General features: G+C 43.2%; 1 protein-coding gene across 4 annotated transcripts in view; it reads left to right on the top strand.

Moving 5' to 3' along the window:
* The window catches only part of slit1a (slit homolog 1a (Drosophila)), a 68,044-nt gene that overhangs the window by 24,387 nt on the left and 18,999 nt on the right, over positions 1–24,658 (top strand). For all 4 annotated transcript variants that reach the window (XM_049736162.2, XM_049736160.2, XM_049736159.2 and 1 more), the window contains exons 5-10: positions 14,323–14,394; positions 15,104–15,175; positions 16,170–16,241; positions 16,922–17,085; positions 19,856–20,003; positions 24,033–24,104. In XM_049736162.2, the coding sequence (XP_049592119.1) occupies positions 14,323–14,394; positions 15,104–15,175; positions 16,170–16,241; positions 16,922–17,085; positions 19,856–20,003; positions 24,033–24,104 (600 nt within the window). The remainder of the gene's footprint in view (positions 1–14,322; positions 14,395–15,103; positions 15,176–16,169; positions 16,242–16,921; positions 17,086–19,855; positions 20,004–24,032; positions 24,105–24,658) is intronic.

The raw sequence follows: 24,658 nt of genomic DNA, 5'->3' as shown, positions 1-24,658 counted from the left end.
AGATGGAAAATGGGTTGACGTTAGGGGATACTGCTTTGGAATGCTGAAGCGGTTTTAATTACAGACAGCCATATTGTACACATACGCTTGGATTTGTGTGTAAATTTTTAGCAGTTCACTGGTTTCGTAGTGATTGTTTTTTATTCAGTTAATGAAGTGACATCTTGGTAAAAATTCTTCAGTATAAGAAAATCTTGCATATTTATTAGACATTCAGGAGAAGCAGATTGGAGATTTTTTTTTCTTTTTTAATACTAGTTCTAGTTTATTTCTGAGTGGCCAGAGTTCTCTAAGATAAAGAGGCCATAGTCTTTAAGCTATCAAAGGCGGAGTGACAGGATGTACTTAAACGTGCAGGCGATGTGGCTTTTTGTGCGCATAAAGCCATGAAGAGGAAGTCAGGATGCCGAGGTTAAGTGCGGTAATATCCTCTCAGGTTTAGGCTGCATGTGTGAAGGGGCGACGCTCACGCTTGTCAAAATGGTGGCAGACAATCTCCCGTCAAGTCCACCGGGTGTCATTTTAGGCTTTCGTCTGGCCCGCATTGAATTGTCAGTGACGAAGTTAATGAGCGTGGACATGCGGCGCAAAGTCTTGCCACAAAGACATCAAAGTGCCGCCGCGGTGACTGACCTGCTGTGAGACTGGCCCCTGGGCAGACCCCCGGGCTGCTTGTGAGCCAGGAAGGGAGGGAAGGGGGAGCTCTTGGCACCATATGTAAGAAGCTCCTCCATCCTCCATGTCTGTCTGACAAACGTGAAGCATTCTCACACACTCGTAGCGGGTTTAGCTTGTGTTTGGGGCCGTAAGCGGGATTAATCGGAGAGCAGCGGCAATTTTGGAGAAGTCAATAGGATTCCTTCTCTCCGCTTGTGCTCACTGCTGGCTGCTTGGGAACTTGTGTGTTCATACACACACAGATGGAAAAGTCTTGCTTGCTACTTGGTAAACCATTGGCAAGTTGGCTTTTCTTTCCACTCTGTCAACAGTAAATAAAGAGGGGGGGCAGAGTCCGAGAGCAAATATTAGCCTATGTAGACAAAGGCATTCCAGACGGAGTTGTCACTCTCACTCGCTCATCCTTGAAGTTCCATCCTCCTCTCTGCCTTTATCTCCATCCAAACCTACTCAATTGGGAATGAAGAACCTCGGCCCAGTGCGACTTGAAGTGGGGTGTGTGGTCTAAATACATCCAAATGGACTCAACTCTGCTGATGAAAATCTAACTCTTAAATATAATTAAAAAAAAAAAATGATTAATCAAATCATAGATTTGATAATTGATAAATAGATGGTTCTTCATCTAGAGATTTTCTTATGCCTACATAGAGGGCCAATAAAAATATACACTTAAAGCCTCTGGTTTTTGGATGAAAGCCCACCATGTCGTCATGGGGCTTTACAAAAATCCGCACAGGAATGAAGAAAAAAGTTTCTTGCATCACTGACACACATTTGCCTCCATCCATTTTACTCTTCCTCCCCGTCTGTCGTCTTCCTTACCGTGCGGCCTCCGAGAGTTCAGATGTCATCCTCATCCTTGTCAGGAGACCCCTAATGGATCGGTCACGCTCGGGGCCCTCCCGGCCCGCCTCCCTGAGCTGGGGTGAAAGGTCAAAGCTAGGGTGAGATAGTGAGCCCGGGGATGGAAACATCCGCTCGGCTGCGCCTCCGGCGTGGATTATTTTCTCTGCAAACAGCTTGTCCCATAGGCAAAAAGCTCAGCGGTAGAATACAGCAAACAAAATAAATAACACAGCTCAAGCTACAGGATGTAACATTGTCAGGTAAGCATACAAATGCACCCCCCACACACACACACACACACACACACACACACACACGTCTGGCATATCCATCATATCCACTCGGGGGCCTTGAGAGGACACCTATGCAGACTACACAAAAATGTGTGTTTGTGTGTGTGCGCATTCAGCCTCAGTTGTGATTAATTCCAAAGCATTTGTGTGATCTATTGCCCATCAAAGAAACAAAAACCAAATGTATGTGTGGCTACAAGGCAAGTCAACACACATGATGATGTATGAGGGTCAGACAAACTTTCTCTTTGAGTGGTCAATGTTCTTGACTTGTGGTTTTCTAATTTCAAAGCTGTTTTCTAAAGTGTTTGGTTCATGATATGCTGCTGATACGTATGTCAGAATCTCATCTGGCAACATTTATTCTGCCACTGCATTTTCATTCTGATTTTTGTTTTGACCCTCCCGCATCTTTGTTAGTACTCAAGCTTGCGGTGCATAGGGCCCTCTGGATATAGCTTTGTTTTTTTTCCATCATTATTATTTGGCTAAATCATTATTTTCAGGGCTTTTACGTACAAATGTTCATCCTCGAGCAACACTTAGTTGTGGTTTCACTTTCATTTGGTTGCCATGATTGATGGAAGAAATTAATTGCCGTATAAGGTCAAAACAGAAGAATAGTTCTGCCTACACTCATGTGGTAGGGGGAGATCGTGAAAATAAAATGCTGGTAATTAGGAAGTCTTTATATGGGTGCATTAATGCTTTAACTTGCTTTAAAGCTGTATCAAATCCTCCCTGCTGTTCATCTTCCAACTTTCAAGCGTGGGGAAGCGAATCCCCGTTCATCGTTGCTTGCAGCTGTAATTATGATGCTTTGTTTTTCCTCCACTCCCCCCCCCCTTCAGTCCCCTGGGTGATGACTTTTAATTTCATGCCCCTTGCTCTGGCAGTTGCTCCCTTAGAGTTTGCAATACACAACTCCCAAATAAACACAAATATGCATGCATGCTTTCCACTCGGCTTCCGCACAAATATCTACGAGCGGTGATCCAGACCACATGATGTCAAAGGCCTAATATCAGGAAGTTGGTGTTGGAAAAACAAAACAAGCCACCCCTTCCCACCCCCTCGACTTTATTCCCATTGATACATCACATCCGTCATTGTTGCAGTAAATCATTGGCCTCATCTGGCTAACTGTGAACGCTAACTGTACTGGCACACATTCATTACTCCACACAGACAACTCTCAACCCTCGGGGAGTTATCATTCTCCATGTTAATGCTTGTGAATGATTGATGTTGTTCGTCCTACATTATGTTCCGCTCTATCTGTGAGAAAAAATGCCTGTTTTCCTTTGCTCAGGATCATGTTTATATCCAGACCGACCTGTCAAGTTGAGTTATTGTGTTGAAATACACCTTTGATGGGCTGATTTCTTGGGAGGTTCGACAAAGACAAAGACCTGCTTTATTATCAACCTGCTAGTGTGTGTGAGAGAGAAAGTGTGTGGGTGTTCTGCCTGTGGTAATAATCTGCGCCTACGGCTACGCTTCTGCCTGGGTTCATTAACCCTAAAAGACCAGTGAGTCACATCTGATGCTCTATCGCATAATGCGGGCCGGCTGCCACTAAATGAACACACCTCGGAGCAATAATGTGGAACCTATATATGGGCCAAAATATTTACGAGCCGGCCCACCTTTATGTAGTTCATTTGACTTCATGAGAGTGCAATATCGTTTTCTGGCGGTTGCCTGTCCATGATTCATACCTGCCTTACCTTCAAAAACATCATCACCTCATGCTCAAGTTAGTTTTAGTGTGATGGTCATGACCACCCGTAACAATGGTGGCCGTTAGCTGAAAACCATATGGATCATTTTGGCTGTGGACAAACTTGTCCACCAAATCCAAAATATAGTCAAACCTTTAAGATCATTTAAAAAATCACCCAAGCCGGAGAATGAATTATTTTCAGTTTTATTGAATTTAATATTAATTTCTTTCTACACTTGTACAACAATTTACAATTGTTCTTCACAAATTGCACGTGCGGTTACAATTTGAACTTTTGATGGATGATTTCTATTTCCTATGAGGAAAAAGCCCAAAATATGAACAAGCGGTGGGTAGCACCGGAGGGATCCGATTCAATTTGTGTCCGTCCTCTCCTTGAAAAGAGAGTTTCTTTTCAGGGATGCTTGTAATGAATAAACCACAGGGATCACTGTGACCAATTTTCTTTGGAGCCACAGCAATGATTCCTTTGAATATTGTTCAAAGCGAGGTCCGGCGTAATCCCCTGTAAAAGATGGTTTGAAATGCTTGTTTCGCTCTCTCGTCTTTCACATGGCAGTTCTTCCCTCACGCCCTGCCCATATTATACGTGGGCTGTCAGAGTGGGAGAAAGAGGGTATTCCGCGGCAGAGTGGGGGACCAAGTAAACATGCCGAATAATCACTAATGTCCATTGTTATGCTGAAGGAGACTCCCGCCCACTGCAGTACAGCTGGGACCAACTTCATTGTCCTCTCTTCTCACTGTCACTTTCTGTCTTTCTCATAAATAGAACACACACAGCGCAATGGACAAAACACAAACACGCATTTGAGCTCCATTTGAGAAAGATTATTGACATTTCCTCACCTTGAGCTATCACAATTAAATGCCTAACTTGAATTACTCAAGTCTACCATCGCTAAAATATAAGCCTGATTTACTCACTCGCTGTGCAACGTTGCTTTTTCCTGGAGCAATTCCATCACTGTGTGGGATTTCCAGCGTCTCCGCTGAGTAGTCCCACCACGCCGTCTTGTCTCTTAACCGAGACTGTGACGCTCGCAAGACATCTTCGTCAAGCATTCTGGCATTCACCCTTAAATTGTTTGTGGAAATGTGTATAAATATAAAGAGCAACCAAAAATATAATCATACCAGGTCAAACCGGTCCCTAGAAAGACACAAATTATTATCGTGGCTTGGGTACCTTCTGTCTCCTAGCAACCAGAAGTGGCCTTTTGGCAGCGAGTCAGTTTGGCCTGACAACCCATATAGAAGTAGAGCAATTGGAAAAGTTAAGCCATCTGCTTATTTGCACTAGTAGCTAGCAGAATTAAATACTTTCAAAAGTTAGTTCTTATTTTTCCTTTTTTTGTTTGTTTCTTAATGAATGCTGACACAGAAGGATAAAAACAAATAATATTCTGAACACATCAAATCTGTTCTGAGTAATGGTGATGTAATTAGTGGGAGCTTTGCTGGTCCCATCTGGGGGTAATCTGTTCTTTAAAAATAAAAATTCAAAAGGCGTCTCTATTAACACCGTCTGCTTAGGCTCCAAGGTGCAACAGTTTGTGAGCCAGTCTTATTGCAGCTTTGGTGAGTGCGAGTTAACAAGCAATAAATGCCTTCCTTAAACTGGACTGACGATATTGTTTCTTAACCCTAACCCTAACCCTTCTTTTTCTTGATAGTTGTAGGTTCTTCTTCTGTGTCATTTTTTTGGCCAGTTCCTCTTTTTGAATGAAAATCTTTGTTTTCTTTTCTGGCCCTCCTTGCATCCGTGTTCAGGTAGACAATTTTGGTTTCAGAGCCCCAACCAATATGCCGTTACAAATTCATAGAAGACCTTACGTAAGAATAAATCACATTAATAAATCCCTCCCATGCTTTTGTACACATCTGGTTTTATCATCACATTTGACAATTTTAAGCATAAAAGTCGGGGTCTGGAGTTAAACAGCCCAAACTTTGTTTTGTTGCCAAAATAAGTGAAGCAGAGCTGTCTGCCTCCCTGACTGCCTCATGTAATATTCATGCAAGGTTCCCATGGTCTCAGAGACCCTGCAGTTATTTATTCATAGCTTCATGAATGCCTTGATTGACCTCTGACATATACACACTTGTCACAGAGAGGAAGCCTTGCACACACACACACACACACACAGACAAGAAACACACACACAATGTTTAGCTGACCAGTCGCTAACCTCCTTACTTATGTAACAGGTTGTTTGGAGTGGACTAGCAGTAGTAGCCTGCATGCTTTCATCACTATGGATTTGCATGAATTTAGCAATTATAATTCATGGGCCTTATGTGAAATGAATTTCAAGGCCTTCAAACAATTTCCAAGAGCTTACATCAATGTAATTCTATTCTCTTTCTTTGGGTGGAATATCAGGAAGAGCTTATCTTGTCTTCTGCAAACCACTTGTCACCCGCATTTTGTGATTAGCGCCAAACACAGGGCACCGAGATACTGTCAACGTTGGCCTGAATCACTGCTTTTCTGAATTGTCGTCTTGCTGCGAGGAGATAAGTCAGACGTGTGTATATATGCTTTGAAGGATACGCTGGTGTGTGTATGCTCGACGATAAGGTTATTTATGAGTTGACTTGTTGACTTGAGTCGTAGTCTTGACGTGGACCACAATGCACCTGTCTCATCCATCATGGCGAGCAGAGTATAAACGCCACAAACGAGTTTTATTCTTTTATCATGTCAGGCCCCATAGAAGATCTAAATTTCCCGCCGTGACACCGACCAAATTTTTGCTAAGCCGACACTATCCTGGCAGTGATACTTTACATTCATTGATACTTTTAATTTAGGTTTTATTGGATCTTTTTTTGAAAAGGAATTAAATACCACTGTGTTAATGTCATGCTACTAACATGAGGGACATCGATATGTCACTTTAGTAGTGTCAGCTCCTTGGGCCACTCCAGTATGTTGGTAAGTTTGTCGGACTTAGCAACAGTAACTCAGGGGCGCAAATGTTCTATTAACTCTTCGTGCTCATTTTTCACTCAGGCCCGCTCTCTTTGCATAGCTCTTTGCAACTCTTCACTCACAACCAAGTGTATGCGGGCCATTAAGTGTCTTCGAGTGTTGATTGAAATAGCCCCCGACTGTGTGTATTTAAGTGACAGTCCTCTGATCTGCCATCCCCGACCGAGTTTGTGGTTAGGTGTGCTGGATCTGTCAGCGCTTCAAGACAATAAGTCTGACCTCGGACCAGCGCTTCCAGGAAAAGCTGCCATTTGATACTCACCATTCATTTTCCACTATATAGGTAGACATTCATTCTCAAAGAAGCATCTTTAACTAGTTTAAATGACTTTCTGCTTTGCTTTAACTCCCATTGAATGCTTTGCATTAGTGTTAATTGTGTATTTCTTAGCGGTCCTTAGAGATAAAACATAATTATTTCTGTCTTTAATGTACCAAGGTATTTGTGGACTGTAAAACCTCGCAAAAAAACAATCATTTAAAATTTGTGATATATCCTAGGGCGCAGAATATGAACTGCGATATAATAGAGGGAGCACCTGCAATCGGTAGATACCTGCATTATTCAAATTTGCTGCAAATGCTGTAAGCCAAAAGATAAATCACAGTACAGTGCATCAATAACATCTAGTTTCATCGTTATAGCTGATGGCACTAATAATGGGCCTTCTGAGAGGTGTATGTTTCCACGAGCCCCCTTTTTCCTCCCATCTTTTCTCCTCCTTCTCTTTCCTCTATTGTCTACCTTGATGGATGGACGAGGCTCGGCCATGTCCGGGTGCAAAGCCCCCCAACCCTTCCTTCTTCCGACCGCGCCTGTAGGCGCTCGTCATGATCGATGTCGCCCAGCCGCCCTGCATGGCTCAGCTTGACTGCCAGTGAAAGCTTTGGACATACTCCGAAACACAAGCAGACATAATGGCAGAGGAAATGAGGGTGAATCGAGAGCCGGCGAGGCGGGATAGATTTTCCCCCATCTTTCTTCACCGTATTAACTCTTTCGTTTGCTTCACGGGTGGCAGGAAGGCATACCCGCCAAATATACTCGCACATGTGGTATTTCGGCGCGCACAAATTCACAAGGACATCATGAATCATTTACAGTGAAAGCAGAGATGTGGGCAGCAGTTAAACCACATTCAGTGTGTGTGTGCCTGTGTGTGTCTGTGTGTCGGGCCCTCATGTGGACTTGATAAGTTCCACTGACATTGTGTTTTCTCTTGGTGGTTGCAGAGTGTTCCAGTTTAGGTCCACTGTGTGTTTCTCATTGGCCGCTGAGCCGAAGATGATTAGAGTGGAGTCCATCCATGAAATCCCCTTTTGCGTGTGGATATGTGTGTGACATCATAAGCGTGACAGACACACTCTGTTGTCTTAGCTGAAGTTTTCACCATTAAAATAACACAAACCGTCGAATACCTCGCGGAGAGTTAGATATATAGATGATGATGGCGCTGTGACAAGCCATGGGGTCCCTTGGAAATGAGATAATGCTGCATGATGACTTATTTCCTGAAACCCACATGAATAAACACAGAACGCGAGAAGGTTGAGGAAAGCAAGACGATAGTGAAGTGACTCCCCCCCTCCCTCCTTGCTGACTTTCTCCCCAGCTGTTTGTTCTACTTCTGCGAGACTCCAGTTGAAGTGAGCTTTCAAAAAATGAGAAATGTATGAAGATCTCCAGACAAACAGATGTTATTCACTTGTGCAGTGTTTGGTATTAGTGGCATATTTGTTTTTCATTCCACTCTTTGTAGACGACTATATTTAGACGGAAGGAACAACTTTCTCCTCCTCTGGGAATTTGTTTGACAATATTCCTCAAACATTTCGACATGTTTCTCCTTCCCCCTGCATTCAGTCTCCTATCCCCTATCAACTGTTTATAGTTAACTTTTTGGTTCTGTTCCATTCTATTGGGAGCTTTCATCTGAAATGCTGGCGTCAATATTATTTCCTTACACTGTATGTCAACCCCCTGCTGATCTTGACATCGCTACATGTCGACGTGCTTTAACGTCAGACGTAAACACTGACACAACAGAGGAGACGTGTTTATAATTTACATGGCGCGGACGAGAACGTGCGGAGAGAAAAGAATGACAAAGGAAGGTGGCGAGATTGTCTTGACCACACACAGAAACACTTATTCACTCTCTCTGGGCCACACACACACACAAGCTTACACACTCACCTGTGTTTTGGAACACACCCAAAAAGCCTTGCGGCTTGAATCCTCACCTCCCTTCACGTTACTCCCCCCCACTCTTAACACCTCCTCTTTTTTTTCATGTGCTTGACACTGCAGCTTTATTCTCCTCTGCAGGTCTTTGTATCGCAGCCAACAAAATGTCTGCACATCTTTTCTTAACAAATGGTTCTTTATACTGTACACTCAAACCTCAAGGTGTGGGGAGCAATGAAGAGTTAATATATGTTATTGAGTTTATTCTCTTCTATTATTTCTATGTAATTGCTTAATTCATATTTCTCTGCGGTTGGCTGCTTTTTCAAAGCGGCTGTAATAGAGAGGGTGCACACTTCCATGCCATGTCTGATTATGCCATCATTAACGCCACACCTTGTATTTTTTTACACTGCCTTCTAGCTACTCAAAGACCAGGCAAATTACTTCAAGACCTAACAATACAATCAAACTCCCTTCTGTCCCTATTTGCTCAACCTAAGCACAAAACGACATGGAGGGTCTGAATCAATCCTCGTGGATGTATGCAGATTGTGATTTTTTGCTCCTACCTAACTTGGTCATGTAATGCAAATCATTTAATGCATGAACATTTTAAATACTCAGCAGGAAGGGGAAACACACATTTAAAAAAATAGTGAGCTATTACCACTCTTTGTGTAATGTTTTATCTGGAATGTAAAACCAGTCGTCATTTATGCAGTGTTTCTATCTACGGTCATTTACTGGTTTGATGGCAGGTTGAGACGCTCATGGTTGCGATGTGGTTTTTCATGTCTGTACTGTATTTTTATTTATTTTTTTACGGTGAAGGGAGGAAGAAAGTAGTTAGCAGTTAGTGGCAGCACACTAGCACTCCTTTTAAAAGCCCCCCACACACCCCATTAACTGGCTTAATGAGAACGTAATCAGGCACATTCCCATACCTGCTTTCTGTCCTTTTCACTCCTTGAATGAAATTAAAAGTGTGCCAGCAAGGTCACTTATCGCGCAATCGAGTCGAGAGATGTCGAAAATAAACATTGTTTGAACATTGTTGAATAGGCACACTGTGTGCAGCCCTTTTAAAAGTGTCAGCAGTTTTGCTTAGCATGACATTCACTGAACATTTAATTTTATTGTTTTCTCAACCGTTATTTTAATCGCTGTTCACAAGACACAGATAAATGTTTGATTGCATAAAGGTCACGCCCAAGTCAAACCCTCCAAAAATACAATCCAAAGACAGATTGATTGTAGCGATGGGCCGGTGAAATGGGAGCAGTTGAGAAAGCAGCAACAGAAAGATTCTGAGCCAAGGTTGCACTGCTTTGGAAATAGTCATGCGTTTTTGTTATTTCCATCCATCGCTTTCAAGTTATTTGGTGGAATCCAAGTATTCAACATGCAGTCAGACAGCTGTCGCAAAACCTCACAAAGCCACCTGCAGAATATTTTTTGCTCTATTGAAAAACTGGTTCTTTCCTCACATTTGTTCTTTTAAGAAGAATATTATTGACCCTGTTTAGGCTGATTCTATAGCAGCTATTGGGGGTGGGCAGAAAATGCAAGCAGATACAAATAGTGAAGTTCGGTGAGTGTAGGGAAGATCTCGACATTTTCTCATGAATCCTTAAATGGCAGTATATGGTTGAAAACAATTAAAGCAATCCATCAAAAAGCCAAGATCAATCCATCTATTATTTGAACGTCTGTGTCAACCACAACTGGCAACCAAGCGTGAAGGAAAAGATTGTGAAATAAGGATTTGAAAGATGCGATTGTATGCTTTGGCATGGAATGCATATGTCAATATAGTTGTTTCATTTATGATGTTTTCATTTAAACCTTACATATACTCTGCTATACGTGGCCACAGACTCCCACACCGCAGAACCAGATGCCCTGAGGCTTTTCTCTGGAGAAGTCTTACCCATTTGTCTTTTTCGCTGTCCGAAATAACTCATTCGCCCTGCACAACCTGAAATAATGATGCTCACCGATCGTCAAGTTCTCACGACCTTTGTGTCTCGAACCCACGAGGGTTTCAGCATGAACCGTTTGTTTGTGGGCGTATGATTGCAACTACCTTTTTTACAACACTGTTGACTGTTAAAAGTGAGCCGGATTGTTCATGTTGATGATTAAAAAAATTAAAAAGAAGAAAATTAAAAAATAGACGCATTCAGATTTGTCGTTGCTTAGGAAACTTCATCACGACTGTGGCTCTGGCTTATTCACATTGACGTTAATTGCTTTAGTACGTTAACTGACAGTTGGCTGGGTCTCTTCCAGACAGTGCCAACATGCAGCTCCGTAACTCGAGAAAGATGATGATGAGTAAATGAAAGTAAACATAACCTACATTTTATAAATTCAGCCTGTAACTACAAATATTAAAACACACAAAACCAGCGTTTACCAACTTGGCATATCTGTAGGTAACAAATGTGTCGCTTTGTGATTGGTGGCATTGACGTCCTTGCACTTACGCAACAACGCTAAGCACGTTTTACCATGCTGAAGAGAATCAGTGTTGCGAGCGCTATTTATGCAGCTTACCGAGATAGAGATCAGAGGTTAATGATGTGAATCAGACAGGAACCAGACATTACTTTTCAACGTAAGGCTAATCTCTAGACCAGGCGCCTACAGCTATGTCTGATAGTGTTGCTAATTACGCCAGGGATTCTTGCAAACAATCTTATCAGTGCCAAACAATTGCATTGTTTGTCGTGCAGTCTTCACAAAGCCCAAAGATGACTCGGAGACTGAAATCCATATAGTAAAAGCACACCTTCAAACATATGTGCGAGCCAATTATTCGGGCTACAATGGGAATGAACTGTGAGCAACGTCACCTACGGAGAGCCTGGCTACCTAATGAACTAAATGCCCACCCCGGGCTATGTTGTGCATTAACGTAAATCTATACCAGCTCTGGCACAGCCACACTCAGTTCACACACCTGTAATATAAAGAAAATACTTTCAAGCATCCCCTTGTGTTTGCAATTTGACATCATCCCATTGCTCCATTCAAGGCCTGAAGGTTTAAACTGGAGCCAAATGGTCTACACATCATGCGAATGCCGCGAGACACCGCCTCGTGCAGCGAGTGATGAGCATTTGACAGTTTGCTTTGTGACATAGAGACTGAATAGATTTGCACAAGTCGAGTGACGTCTGCAGGTTACGACCTCTGCTCCTGTTTCTTTTACCTGACCGCGTCTGCGCTTTGCTCCTGTTTAACCTCATTCTGAGACCTAAACAGCCTGAGGTTGTATTACAAAACAAACACATTAGAAACATTTCCTAGGATAAAAGATTTGAATGATGGAGAAACTAACTACGTTTTTACATACATACACATATATGGAGACAGACTGTATAAATATAAATATATAGTATATGGTGCATTCTTGTGCACGGGCCCCTAAGTGGAAAGGACATGTTTTGGTCTTCACTAACAATGCCAGATTGCCTGTTAACTGTAAAATGTCTGTTTTGAGTGCTGGAGTACTGTATACATTTCGAAGCATTGCAACTTTAGATTAACCCGCTGACCATGGTGCCCCATATCCATCTTTGTGGTGAGCACTGTAATTGTGCCTTATTTTAGGTAGTTCATGTTTCCCCGAAAATCAACTTCCAAACTAATCAACAACGTCAAATCGCTCGCTTCCAAACTGAGTCAGCTAAGCCTTGGAAAAAACCAAAAACGAGTCAGAATGTGGCAACCACAGACTATGTAAAATACAGCATGCACCCCCACAGAAATGTTCTGCTTGCCATTTTAAGAATGTGTAAATGCAGAAGTCCTTCGAAGCCAAATTTAGTTGGAACTGTCAATGCGCGGAAGACTGCTGACTCCAAATCATGACCGCTGTGATTATTCTCCAAATGAAGACAGAGGACAAAAGGAGCAAGACTTTATAAGCAGAAGCGAGAGCGAGGACAATTGCTTTCTTGGCGCACTAAACGGACTCTCGTTTATAAAGCTACTTTCCACAACTGCTAATCCAATCAAACGGCACTAAAAGTGGGAGAGTAGTTGTCTTCAGCCAATCGTATTATAGCATGCTAATTGGATTAGGGATGTTTTACAGCGTGGATTGAATTTTACTACACGAGCACGTAAAGTTGTTGTCACAGCATCCTTGTATTTTTGCTTCTTCTTCACATTTCCCTTGCAACAATAACGTATCCTCAGGCATTGGAACAGTGATTTAATATAATTCCTTATTGTCAGCTGCTTGAATTTTTTTTTATTACTCAGCTCATAGAGTGCCAGGTTAGGTCGAGCAAAAGCGTTTTTCTCTTGTGAAGCTATTATGAGTTGTGTGTAAAAAAAAAGGCAATGAAGTATTTTGTTCAATGATTCAGATTCTGGTTGCTAATGCTCCTTCCAAGGAAACACAGAGCCTTTTGAATATTTTGGAAAAGGTCCAATAAACAATGGTTACCTCCCCGCAAACAGAATTGCCCTTGGTGGAAATGACTCGTATGCCGATCTATTGATGATGATGGATGAAGTTGTGTACAAGCCAAAACAAATTTTTTAATGCCTGCTCACCTCAAAAACTTGCATTACACAATGTAACATCTATTTTCTCTTTTTATAAATCATACTATACCCAATGACGACCTACTGATCATTTTTGGGACCATCCTAGGAGCTCCTTGTCACATGAAATCACTTTGTACTTTGCCATTGCAGGCCGCAGCACACATGCACATTAAACTAGCAGGAGTCATTCGAGTCTCATGTGTCATCCAGATTTATAGATTGTGGAATTTGCGGTCACGCTTAAGCATCTTTCGTGGACGCCCGTAAGAAGTCTGTTTACTTCTGTCCGCACTGTGGGAGCCTCACGCGTGTGCATTAGTATGTTTGTCAAGAGCGGCCTTTTACAGTTTTGCGGTACCGTGTGTGCCGGAAAGGGGACGGAGCCTTTCTGAAAGAGGTTAGCAAAGCATTTCAGCTGCAGATAGAAGGGCTGCGCTAATTAAAACGATGGCTACTTTTCCTCTTATTATCCACACGCATGCCTCATTGCTATCCGACATTACATTCTGAACACACATGCATCCTAATGCCCAACGATTATGTTCTTTCAGGCAGCACTTTCCTTAATGAATCAGACTCAGTGACAACCTTTCACTGGGCGATGTCATGCAATTTGTTTGGTCTTTGTGTGCAGGCTCAATGCGGGGAACCTAACACTCGTGAATGGGCAAAGCACAGCGATTAACCCAAGGCAGAGATGACACTCAATAATGGGGGCACTGTAAAATAATTCTCCATGCATACTTGAGGTTTTGACATTCTGCCTCAGGAAAAAAAAATCTATTCAAAAAATGAAAGTGATTCACTCCCAACTATGCCATACTGACATACTTTATAATAATATTTATGATCATATCTGAAACATAAGAAACAATGCAAACCTTTTTTGGTTTACACTGAATGGGTCTAACCCTTCAAAATATTATGCTGACTTAACATGACTTTTTTGTAAGACATGTGTGTATAATGTCCTTTTCATTCCTTCTTCTTTTCTCTGCAGGGATCTGAGCGAAAACCTCATCCAGTCCATCCCAAGAAAAGCTTTCCGAGGAGCTACGGACATCAAAAACCTGTGAGTGTGCTTCACTCGTGAACTTGATGGATGAATTCAGATGTAAAATGTGTCCTTTCCAATAACAACCTACAAAGTCAGTAAACATATGCTGTATTATTTCCATGTAACATTCTGTTTTTTTTTTTTTTTATCGTTATCTTTACTCTATGACAATCCAGATTTTTCTAATAGTTACTGTGTGCGTCACTTAGGCCAAATAAACATCTCCCCTCCCTTTTCACATCAGAGATAATCACTGTCATTATCTCAGTTCAAACACGTACTTGTTCGTACATAAACATGACAAGTGAAAGCCCGTTTTAACAAAGTTGCTAACCAAAACAGCAGCTCCTTCTGCGGCATTATTACTCCGCGGTAACAGTAGCTAGTATTTTTACTCTACGTGTTAAGTGCCAAGTGTACAATTAGTGGTTAAGTAGACTAATGGCTACCTTGAATGCACAAAGATGCCTCATGGAGGCAGTGATTTAGTTATCCTCGAAGGTACGTGCACCATATTCACACATGATAATAGTAATGATAAACACACTCTAAGCCGCTCTCCTCCTCTGACCACTCTTTGGGATACTTGAGCTTAGACGAACAGTATTGATTTACCGTTGTCCATCAGTGTGCTGTTTACTGATTAGACGATAATGAGCAGTGTGCAAGGGGGAAAGAAAGATTTTTGTGCGTTTCCTAACCAGCTCCCCTCTTTGTCTCGCAGTCAGCTGGATAAAAACCACATCGGCTGCATCGAGGATGGCGCCTTCAGAGCCTTGCGAAGCTTGGAAGTGCTGTGAGTATCTTTTTCCAATGTAATATTAAAGCACTCGGTTAAATGAAGACATTGTTTCACCACCGCTAATAACCAGAACTAATGTACACACATAATTATAGTGGCCCTGGCCTCAAAGCACCCCCCCCGGGTGTGCCTCTTGAGGGGGCCTGGATCGTGAGGGCCCAACCGCCATTAACTCATTGTTCTACACATTTGACAGCAAAATTCCCCTCTATCACATAAACACCCCCCGGACCCCCTCCTGACTGCACTCGCTTCCATCCCGGGGTCAGCTTGTCATTTTGACAAGAGGGATCCCACAATCGAATATTCCCTCCTGGACCGATTGCTGTTTTGATGCCATATTTATTACGGAAAAAGAACTAATCAGACACATATATACTATTTGAAAGCCTTTTGTTTGAGCCCTCCCCCTGAAACAAAAGAGTCTCCAGTACAGATTGGGCCACGGGGGCTTCAACAGCCTTGTTATTTTTATCGTAAAAGACTTCTTTTTTCTCCCTTTTTTTAGGGGGGTGGGGAGACCAAAAAAGCCATTAAAGGTTGCTTTCATGGTGTGGATGGATTGCAGATGTAGTGATAGGTTGTCATAATGGTGTAAGTGGGGCTTGGGGGTTGTTTGTATAGGTTTTTATGGAGGGGGGGAGGGGACAGGTTGCGTTAGAAAATGGGGGGTGGGGGGGGTGATATACGGTAAAGGGTTATTAAGCTGACTGAAATGACCTGATTCACTGGCTGCAGCTGATGCTCAGGGTCTGCGCGTGAATTGGACTCCGCGTAGGGTTGATTGGGAGTCTGACGCGTGCGTATTTGCATGCGTGCCCGTGGGTGTGCATAGGAGGCTTTCCCCATCTGTGTGGAATGAGGTGTTATATTCACAGCGGGGTGCCACCACGGGACAGAATAGATCTAAAACCACAGCAAAAAACGCTTTGTGAAGAATATGTTGAGCGTTGACCATTTTTTTCTCCTGCTCTTTTGTTCTTCACAGAACCCTGAACAACAACAACATCAGCAGCATCCCTGTTTCCAGCTTCAACCACATGCCCAAACTGCGAACATTGTGAGTGACACCTACTGTGTTTGCTGTTTGGAATAACACAGTAAATTGCCTCCGTAGAAGAGAGAGTGCTGAATTATATAGGGTCTTTTGTTCCAGTGTTGGGGGGCCCGCCAGAACCACAACAGGGTCTGTAGCAAAGCCAGGAGCCATTATCCCCCCGCATCTAAACACAACAACAACTGGCCCTTATAGACGCAAATAGCCCCTGGAGCCTGTTGTGTATTGCGCAATCATGTGATTACTAAATACAGAATTATGTACAAATGAAAACAATCATGGCAGATGAAACACCGAGCCATGTCTTGCGGTATCCTTCTTTACTCCCAGTGGTGTTACATTTTATAGCTTTTACTATTTTGGTGTATTGTCAGCATCTGTGCACATGGAAACACGCTCCAAACACCAGCGACAACTATTTTCAAAAAAACACAGCATTCCAGGAATGCCATGTTTGGCGTGTCGGGTTTGGAAGGCTCTTCTCCCTCATTCAGAATGCCGCGTTTACAATCATTCATATAGCGTATTATTTAGTGAGTTTGGCCGCGACGGTTGCTTGTAATGAGCTCGAGGACAGAACAGACACGTTTGTACTATTTATGTCTTCACTCTCTGTCAAATTGACTGGCAAGGAGAAGATCTTCAAATAGCTTAGTTTCTAACTATTCTTGTTTGTTTTACAGCCGTCTCCACTCCAATAATCTCAACTGTGACTGTCATCTGGCCTGGCTTGCCCAGTGGCTCCGACAGCGGCCTACCATTGGTCTGTTCACTCAGTGCACGGCACCGCCCGAGCTCAAAGGTCTCAATGTGGCCGAGGTTCAGAAACATGAATTCAGCTGTTCGGGTAAGAGCGCCACGTGTGACATATACCACAAACATTTTGTTTTGTAAAAATGAGGTTTTTGTTGAATTCTAAGTTTCAAAATCATTTGCAGTCATTTCATTCATTCAATATTCTTTATTTTTGCTTGCACCAAGATCATTGTGGAGTTGCTCCTTTTCTAACACAACAAAAAGGAACACTTGCATGAAGTTTATCATATCAGGACAATTCAAAAAGCCGAATGAGAACCTTCGCTCCCCCTCAAGGCCATCTCACTACAACACCAGCTGTGATGGTTGGTTGTTAAATGTGTGTTTGTCGGTGTGCCCCCCCCCCCATCTCTCTCAGTCACACTCCATGGGTTGTGATTTTTATGCAGCCATAGAGCGTGACAACGCGGACCATTAACTCTTCCTCGCCCAGGGAAAGTGACTCAAAGCGTGGGAGTGGAACTCTCGGAGATATGAAAAGCGAGGTGGGACTGTCCGAACCCAAGATAAGGCCGCAGAAAGTTTAGGCTGAGCTTCATGGGAAGCTGCAGTTCCCAATCCTGACATGATTAGTTGCCCATGAGTTTCAAAAACTAACAATCACGATTCCCACCCTCCAGAAAAAAAAAAAAACAGGATGAGCGTACATGAACGCAGCATATACGTTAAAGTCAAGCATTTATACAAACACACGTGCATGAACGATTGACCACAAGTTGAACTCCCCGTGAAGGACTCATTAGGCGACTTGCTTGCTGCCATTCACGCACACACTTACACACCACATATTTTTTGTATTTTCATATGTGTGTGTCGTGTGTATGGGCTGTGACCAGGCCCGGCCACCTGCGGGGGATTTGGGGCAGGGTGGCGCTGAGTTGCGGAGAAAGGAGGATGCAGAAGCAAAGCAAAAGACTGAATAATCGGGGAGAACGTGTTTTTGGTTTGGCTGCGCCATTCCGAAATGTCGTCATTCCTCTTCAGCTGGACAAGCGTTCCGGCGTTGTGAATTTTCAGTGTGTAATGAGTGACAATTTTACTACTTCACACTCATCATTCCAGTTGTCTTTTGAAGTGTTTTATACATTCAAATCTGTGTCTCATTTTAAGTTTTAAAAAAAAACGTTCTTGCCATCAAAGCAAACAATCAATCAGTACAAAATCTGTTTTCAGCTCCACCTGCACATTCTTTTTATAAAAGAAAGTGATAAAAAGCTGTGAAACGAGCACTGCACAACTTCAACTGTCTCAATCTATCACAAAGTCATCACAGTTGTACCAACGGTGAAAACACAGTTGAATATTATGTGGGACAATGGTGGGCTCTTTGACAAAAAGATAATGGCTTTTCCATAAGAAACAATAATCAAATTGAGGATTGTCCATTTTAGAGTGCAGGGGGAGTGTAATACAACACATAAATTTAGAAATATAAATACAAAATGTGAGAACTCAAAGTGAATTTTCATACAAGACGTGGCGTGTAGCCAGTGAAAATATTATATTTTGGATGATGAGAGGAGTGAGTTTAAATGCCATCAACCATGCAAATGGCAGAGCGCGTGTGTGCAGATAACACAAGGGAGACGGAATTGGAATACGGTGGCCGTGAAAAAGCTGGAATGGGAAAAACAGATCTTGTATGAGCGCATGATTACATCAAAAAGCCTCGCTTCAATTCTACCTGTCAGAGAGCTGTCATCGTTCACGCTGCTCCAGCTGCGCTATGCACTCTCCCTGCTCCCAGGCCTGTCAAACGTGGCATGTTCCATCAGATGGGAGCTCGGCTCTGTCCTACACCTGATCCCAGATCTGTCAAGGAGATCACACGGCCTCAGATCAGGCTGGGTTTTGCAGCCGTGTCAACAACACAGTTTTTCTTGTCCTGTTTACCTCACTCTCCGGCCTGACATTGGCCAAAATATTAGGAACATGGCATTATAAATTGCCCTCACTCTTGATTTCATCAATTGAAGCACTGTAAACTACAGTGGGCTCACTCCAATGGCTTCAAGTTCATAAGCGGATGCCTCACACCATCAGAAAAACTCCAGTTTAGTATGTTTTTAATGCTATCTATAGTGGAGAGCTAGCACCATGTGTATAACTTCCACTATCTGAGCGATGGTGAGATGCTGAAATATTAATCGTTCGAAACCCAGATTAGTAATGCTGTGTAAATGAGCCCATTTAAAAGTCTGTTTTGTTCATTTTAACTGGGTTAGATTTACACACATCTGCTGGCACGCAGTCATGGCAGCAATGGAGGCGCCCGCTCTTCAGCGCTTCACTGTCAGCGTAGTTGAACAGGTACCAGGAGACAGCGTGATGGCTTGATGTGCTCTGTATGCAAATTGAAAAGTTGAAGTGTTAAATAAAAGAGAGCACGTTAGGGAACTGGGCTGGTGCTGAATACGCACCTACTCCATCCACCAGGGAGCGCCGACTCAGAAGAAACATTTGAGGAGAGATCAATGCGTACTATCGGAGGCCTTCCGTCATCAGCGCAATTGTATTATTCATGTCTTTTTTCTCGCTCACAACACGCGACGCCTTCCCTTTGACAGATAACCCAGTTTCTTGTTCATTGATTCTCAAGGATGTACGAGTTTAGCATAACGTCAAGTTCATTTCTTGTTCTCAATGTCAAAGCATGCCTGGAAAGGGATCATCAGTGTTCATTTGTTATTTAGCTCCCAGGGTACACAGTGACAAGTATGGCTTCACTATATATTCTCTATAGTTGGCTTTCCCTTCCCACATCTTCATCCTTATGTATTAACCAATTGTTTTGTTTCCAGGCTACCAGGATTCATCCAGTCCACAACCGTGCAATACAGGCGGCGGATCCTGTCCCGCTATGTGTACGTGCAGCAACAATATTGTGGACTGTAGAGGGAAGGGTCTGACTGACATCCCAGCCAACCTGCCGGACAGCATGGCCGAAATGTAAGCACCACCAAATTAATGAGATATGCTTGGACCTTCCAAATATGCCAGGCTAGATAATTTAATTTTGGGGTATTTTCCGGGAATTTTGTTTGACATTTCCCCACATACATAACATCTCAGATTTCATCCAAATCCAGAGGAAATGCTCAGGTCCAAATTTCCATTAACTGACTGCTGAAAAGTATTTTATTTAAGCCAGTTTGACATTTACAGCAATGCCAATTTGTTTTTTTTTGTGCCCAAACTTAACCAACCAAAACACCATAGGTCCATTTTGGAAAGGTCATGGTCACCGTCATTGCCTACAGTCTGTACCACAGTCTCAGTCAAAGCTTGTGGTGTAAACAGTCCAGTGAGAAAAACAAAAAAGTGACAGAAATAAATATAGAATCCTGCATTATCTTTCCTGAATTAATCATGTGCACCCCAGAAAAGCGAAGTTGTTTATATTATTCCTTGGGAGTTTTGCTCTTGACTTGAGCAAAGTGATGGATTCCAGCGTGAAGAAAGCCACAGAATGTGCACCGAAGCATAGTGCTGCAGAGCATTCGTTGCCATGTGCACAATTCAGACATGCATGCACTTCCATAAACATGCCTGCGCATACATTTACAAACTTGAAATGATTTAAAACATGCATGTACACATGTCCCCCCCAGCGCTGGATAGATATGCGTCCATTTACACTTGGACAAGTCGTCTCATAGCACAGGCGGAGACTGCGAGCTCTTATCAACTCAGATGGCTGCGAAGCGCACGCAAACACTAGCTTATCAGCCCGTCAACATCTGTCTGCGCATTAACTATTTTCAGTCCGCCGGCTATCAGGGTCGCTGTAATTCCCAGGAATGCTTGAAAGGATTTAACTTTTCAAGGTAGTGATTTTCCTCTTGATGGTGGGGGTTAATGCCTCTTTGTAAAAGCCTCATGAAAAACAGTGATTTATGAACAGAGGGGAAGCCGACATTCGCGATGCGAAGGCGACACAGCAAGTTTCTAGGTCTCCTGGTCCCTATGGGGTCTGTTTATAAATACCCGGCAAGCATGGAAGCCCCCAACCACCCTGACCCATTTCTAGTCCACTGATGTGCTGGATTTCCTAATTTGGATGCACTGTTCACACTCGAATGACCACCCACAAAGTCGTCTTCTGACATAACTTTTCATTGTTTGACTTTTCCCTTTTGTTTAGGTTTTGCCAGCCTGTTGCAACACTCTGACAATGGAAAGTTTCCTTGTGTGAGCGTGCGGCACTAATATTGCTTACAATTCCTTAATTACACCAAATGTAGGTCTCGTGAATTTATGTTTACATTGGTAATTTATGTTAATACTTTGGGGCTTTGCATAACATTGATTAGAATGTGTTTGAACTCTCTGTAATCACTGGATGGTGTGTTGTGGGGACCCACGTTTATGTATGCCCTCTAATGGACTTTTGGACCTCTTGAAATATGGTCAAAAGTCTTGAATTTAATTGAAGTGTTCTTTAGAGGAGCTCCTGAAACATCTTAAATTTGACATTCGTAAGCCAGTGATTCCTGATAAAGGAAAGCGGAGACATCGGTTTCCCCATTCACTGTAGTGTTGTCAGCAAGACATTTTAAAAGGTCCCCCTGCCCTTCACATCTAATTGCTCCTAAAGTACCACCCCACCAATAAACTCTGATTCATCTTTTACAAGACCGTGGTGAAAAACGCTCCTATATCATCCGCATTCCATCATTCCCAAGGAAGCCTTACCTTTTGAGCTATCCTCTTCTCCGTCTCCATTGAACTTTCTAGTTGGCCAAATCACCATAGAACCAGATAGGTTTGAAGAATGAGAGAAAATAAAGGGGAAGGGTCCGCTGTAATTGGTGGCTTGGTAATTTGCTGCAGCCGGTTTCATCTGTGCTTGAACTTCATTATAAAATCAGTTTCAATTACAGGAGGGCTTACTGCTGTGTATTGAGGCTAACATGATGCCTTGCGAATGAGATACTCATATATACACACATTCATTATGTATAAAAAAAAATGAAGAGAAGGAAAATCACCAAACCTATGCCCCTCCCCCCCTTAATGAATGCCGGTGTTTATAGCTATCATGACTTTCAAACTCAGAAAGAAAATGCTGTATCCCCCCCCCCTTCCCCGTTAATGAAAGCCATGCTTGGACTTTAATGAAAAGGATCAAAATCATTGATTGTGTTGACACTAGCTTGCAGACAGACACGCATACAAGCGCTCAGATTGACAGATTGGACGGGAAGCATTGATTGAAGGCTGCACTGAGGGATTGTTTGTTTGTTTTTTTTCTGTCAGATGCTGCAACTCCTCTGTTGATTGGGGGATTTAGTCACTTGCACGGATTTATTCGTAAGGAGTGACCAAAAATAAATAAATACTCGAGCCACACTTGGTGACTGTGTCAGAGCAGCGAGACAAGCTTGTTGCTAAGAAAAAGCACAAAAGCCACATTGGCCCAGCGCTCGGTCGCTTTGTGAGGGCGAAGGAACCGCAGCGCCGTCACTTTGCGGCAAAATCACAGACACATCGGGACAAGCAGACTAAAACAGACCGCAAAAGCACGGCCACCGCAGGAATCTGTGGTCTGGAATCGCAAGAATGTCCATTCCAAGAATGTCAATTGCGCCGCTAGTCCGCCCCATATGTGGAGGATGGACGCCTTGCTCCGAGGGGGGCAGACTCCAGATTGAACATTTTCTGAAGTTGTGCAGCAGTGGTTTATGTTTCGCAAAAACATGCGGCCCATAAACATAGCAACGCAGAGCCTCAAAGGCATGTAATAAATCATAAATGTCTGTAATTGAATGATTAAATCGTGTGGAAATGTTCTCGCTCTAAGAGCAAGCCCCTTATTTTAAGAGGTTGTGGTTACAACTATCATCAATAATTTGCAGGTTTTAAATGATCCCCATTTCCTTATGGTGACAAATAGCTTTTAATGATCTTCGCTAGCCTCGCGCCCATAGCACTGGCCTCACGTATGCTGTTGTGTAGTGGCCTCGCTGGCTGGACAACCAGACGGAACCCCAGCTGGCTCCGTCCGGGCCCCACTAAGCCTTGTTAAGGAGACTTTTAAAAGCTGTCAACTGACCTGCAGATAAACAGCCCTCTGCCAGCCACACCAAGGGGAATTGCCCCGGGACCAACTTAAGTAGCGGCTTGGACATGCACGCCCTCACTAATGGCCTCTGGTGCTGTTTGCTCCCCTGCGACCATCTGACACTGATTAGGCCTCGAAATGACCCAACAAATGTTTTCATTGTCTGCGTGGCGAAATCTCGACCGACTTTACTTAAAATGACTCATGTTTCAGCTTCCTGGGATCATTATTGTTTTCAGGATTTTCATACGAGATCATATGTGCTGGAAAGTCTTTCATCAAGAAGAAATATGACTGTAATTGGAAGGCCCTCACAAATCCTGTTCTGAGGCACACTCGTTTGTACAGTTTATTGGGTTTCAGGATGTTATGAATCCAACATGCCTGATCCTATTACAGCTGGAGGATAGATCTCCTCCAATAGAATCAGACCAATTCCACAAAAGTGGAGGACGCAAGTCACATGACTTGAATGGAGTCAAACTTTAGTCACCGATTTTAGGATTTGGGACTCGATTTTGCTGTCGATGCTCAAGTAACTCGTCTTGCTTGAAATTTAGTGGTGACGTAAATTGCTTTTTTTTTTTTTTTTACCCTGGCAACTGCTTGAATCTCGAATGTTAAGGCTTGAGACTTACATTACGACTTATTCCCATTTCTCATAGAATTCAGAGGTGTAAATCGATGTGCTGTGGTGAATTTATGTAATTTTATTTCAGGAAGTGATTGCACGAAATAAAATCATCTGGATCCAGCTAAATTTTTTGAGCAGACATGCAAATTCCTATCAAGCAATCAAAACATATCTGGATCCAGATGATTTTATTTTGTGCAACCGCTCAACAATTTTTTTTTGGACAATTTTCTGTGAAGTCTATTTTTGCTTGAGCAGTTGTATTTTCATTTCTCTCTAGACGTCTGGAGCAGAATGGGATCAAGACAGTTCCTCCAGGAGCTTTCTCTCCCTACAAGAAACTGCGCAGGATGTAAGTACACCAACACGACATGCTCGCACTCATTTAGGACTGACACCAAGAGGCTGCAGGCAGTCTCTCTGTCCACTGCCAACGAAACACGAATCGTTTATTTTGTCTGCTCACTGAGAACATTCACAGAGTTAGGGCGGCGTGCAGCAGGCGCTCAGATGCTACTCAGTCATAATAACAGCTCTCATCTTTCCAATGCTGTTCGCTGGTATTCCCCTGGCAAGTGCCATTCGGGCCCCGTGTGGGGAGTGTTGCGCCTGCCTGGGCAAAACATAAACTGTGGCCGGTCAGGAACGACGAAGGCTGAGGCTTGGCTGTCGGGTGGGCGGGCGGGAGCGAGAACAGTGACAGGCCGGTAGTTGAGCTGTCCCGTCAGTCAGCCGCAGTCCGTAACGCCAGCGGGCCTGAGCGGCATAGCTGCAAGTGAAGCGGAGAAGAGCGGAAGGTCAGGGAGTTTCTAAACGCAGCTTGAAGGCTGCTTCTGTTTAAACATCCAGCCGTTTCTTTTCTAAGGCCGGCAGCCACTGGAGCAGGAGAAAAGTCTTTGGTCGGTC

Source organism: Syngnathus scovelli, chromosome 12 (genome assembly GCF_024217435.2).
Source record: "Syngnathus scovelli strain Florida chromosome 12, RoL_Ssco_1.2, whole genome shotgun sequence".
Taxonomy (NCBI): Eukaryota; Metazoa; Chordata; class Actinopteri; order Syngnathiformes; family Syngnathidae; genus Syngnathus; species Syngnathus scovelli.
This window is presented reverse-complemented; position numbering and strand designations above follow the sequence as displayed.